We start from the raw sequence: 1,877 nt of genomic DNA, 5'->3' as shown, positions 1-1,877 counted from the left end.
TTAATTTCTTTCTATTTTTAGTAGAGACGGGGTCTCGCTCTTGCTCAGGCTGGTCTTGAACTCCTGAGCTCAAACAATCCGCCCACCTCAGCCTCCCAGAGAGCTAGGATTACAGGCATGAGCCACCGCGCCCGGCCAACTCCTTTAATCTTAAAACCAGATGAAATGGGTACCATTATAAGCATTACTTTATAGAGAAGAAAACAGAAACTCAGAACTGTTAAGAAGTCTGACCAAAGTCACAGAGCCCTCAAGTGACCAAACCTGAATCCAAGCCTGGTTTAAGAGCCACTGAACACATAACCACCAGCCTGCCTTGGAGACCCTGAGTGGGTATCTGTCTCCATGATTGACCTTCAGAATGCGAAGTACTTCTTCCTAACCTTCACTACCGTTATGATTTTACATTTGCTTTTCTGTTTATGTGATTAATACCTGTCCTTCCTACCATGCCAGAACATGTTAATACAACACTGATATTTCATAAATGAGTAATAGCAGCTAACATTTATGAAGCTTTTGCCAGGTGCCTAGTAGTACATCTTATTATTTAACCCTCATAAAGATTCTATGAGGTACTTACCAATTTATTTCCACTTTAGGGATGAGGAAACTAGCAGAGAAAGGTTAGAAGATTTGCCCAAGATCACACAGAAAGTAAATGGATTTAAACTCAAAGATCAAACTCCAGAGCTTGGCTCTGAATAAGAAAGGACGGATGAATGGAAATCTGGCTTGGAGAGTCAGGAAAAGCACTAGGGAGGAGATGACATTTGACATCTCTGGGAGGGAGACATGGAAAAGAAAGAAACAACATGCTAAGCAGAGACAATAATGTGAATAAAGTACCGCAGAACAGTGTACCTGCAACGTAATGGGTGCTCAATAAACGCAAATGAAGAAATGAATACCTTTGTAGCCCATGACTTAAGATACTTAGATGTGCAAAACCTTTTATGACTAATGTTTTCTGTGTGTTTTTTTCTTTCAGTGCCACCATGGGCCTTAATTGCCATAGCCATAGTCGCGGTCCTTTTAGTCCTGACCTGCTGCTTTTGTATTTGTAAGAAATGTTTGTTCAAGAAGAAGAACAAGAAGAAGGGAAAGGAAAAGGGAGGGAAGAATGCCATTAACATGAAAGATGTGAAAGACTTAGGGAAGACCATGAAAGATCAGGTAATGTACTGATTCCATATGTCTTCTTAGACTGTTAAAAATAAATAAGTGGTGTATTATTTTATGCCAGGTTATTATAGAAATAAACAACTTCTGGATACCTATCAGTTTTAACATGCTTTGTAATCCTCTCAGTCATTACTTAAGACCCAAAGTGTAATGGAGACATTTGGCAGGGTTTTCCAGTCTCCAGTGCATACAGACCAGAAAAGGCCCCCCTGACAGGTCCAACATATGAGAAGATGCCTCAACATTTTGATTAAACACAGTTAAGACTGGCTGAACAGATGTAGAGTCAGAGAAACTGAATAAAGAGTACCTGAGTGTTTTCCTTCTTGGGCAAGGGTCTAATTTTCAATGTTCATAGTCACTATTAAATAACAGCTTTATAGCTGTTCATGAAACTTGATGAAAGCTACCATTCCTGCATACCCACCCCGCTGAACAATTAGTTCTCCAGAATATGAGTTATGTGGGGGAATGGAGAGAAATATGAGCTAATCCTAAAGAACAGGACAGAATTTGAAGGCAAAATTCTTACTTCCTCACTTAAGGACAATTAAAACGATAATGCTGGTTATAGAATCCATCTGGCTGGGTTATCTTCCCAAGCCCAAGGAAAATATTTGGATGTCCTTTATATAGCTAATTTTGGCTAAATTAATTAGAAAATTTATTTCAAGATAAAATTTAGTATTAAT

General features: G+C 38.9%; 1 protein-coding gene across 3 annotated transcripts in view; it reads left to right on the top strand.

Annotated features, from left to right (window-relative positions):
* The window catches only part of SYT1 (synaptotagmin I), a 212,492-nt gene that overhangs the window by 54,608 nt on the left and 156,007 nt on the right, over positions 1 to 1,877 (top strand). For 2 of the 3 annotated variants that reach the window (XM_012656340.1, XM_012656341.1), the window contains exon 2: positions 992 to 1,176. In XM_012656340.1, the coding sequence (XP_012511794.1) occupies positions 992 to 1,176 (185 nt within the window). The remainder of the gene's footprint in view (positions 1 to 991; positions 1,177 to 1,877) is intronic. The other variant, XM_012656342.1, reaches the window with a different exon arrangement.

Source organism: Propithecus coquereli, unplaced genomic scaffold, assembly GCF_000956105.1.
Source record: "Propithecus coquereli isolate 6110/MARCELLA unplaced genomic scaffold, Pcoq_1.0 Scaffold50, whole genome shotgun sequence".
NCBI classification, from domain to species: Eukaryota; Metazoa; Chordata; class Mammalia; order Primates; family Indriidae; genus Propithecus; species Propithecus coquereli.
The sequence above is the reverse complement of the archived record's forward strand: the minus strand, read 5'-3'. Positions and strand labels throughout refer to the sequence as shown.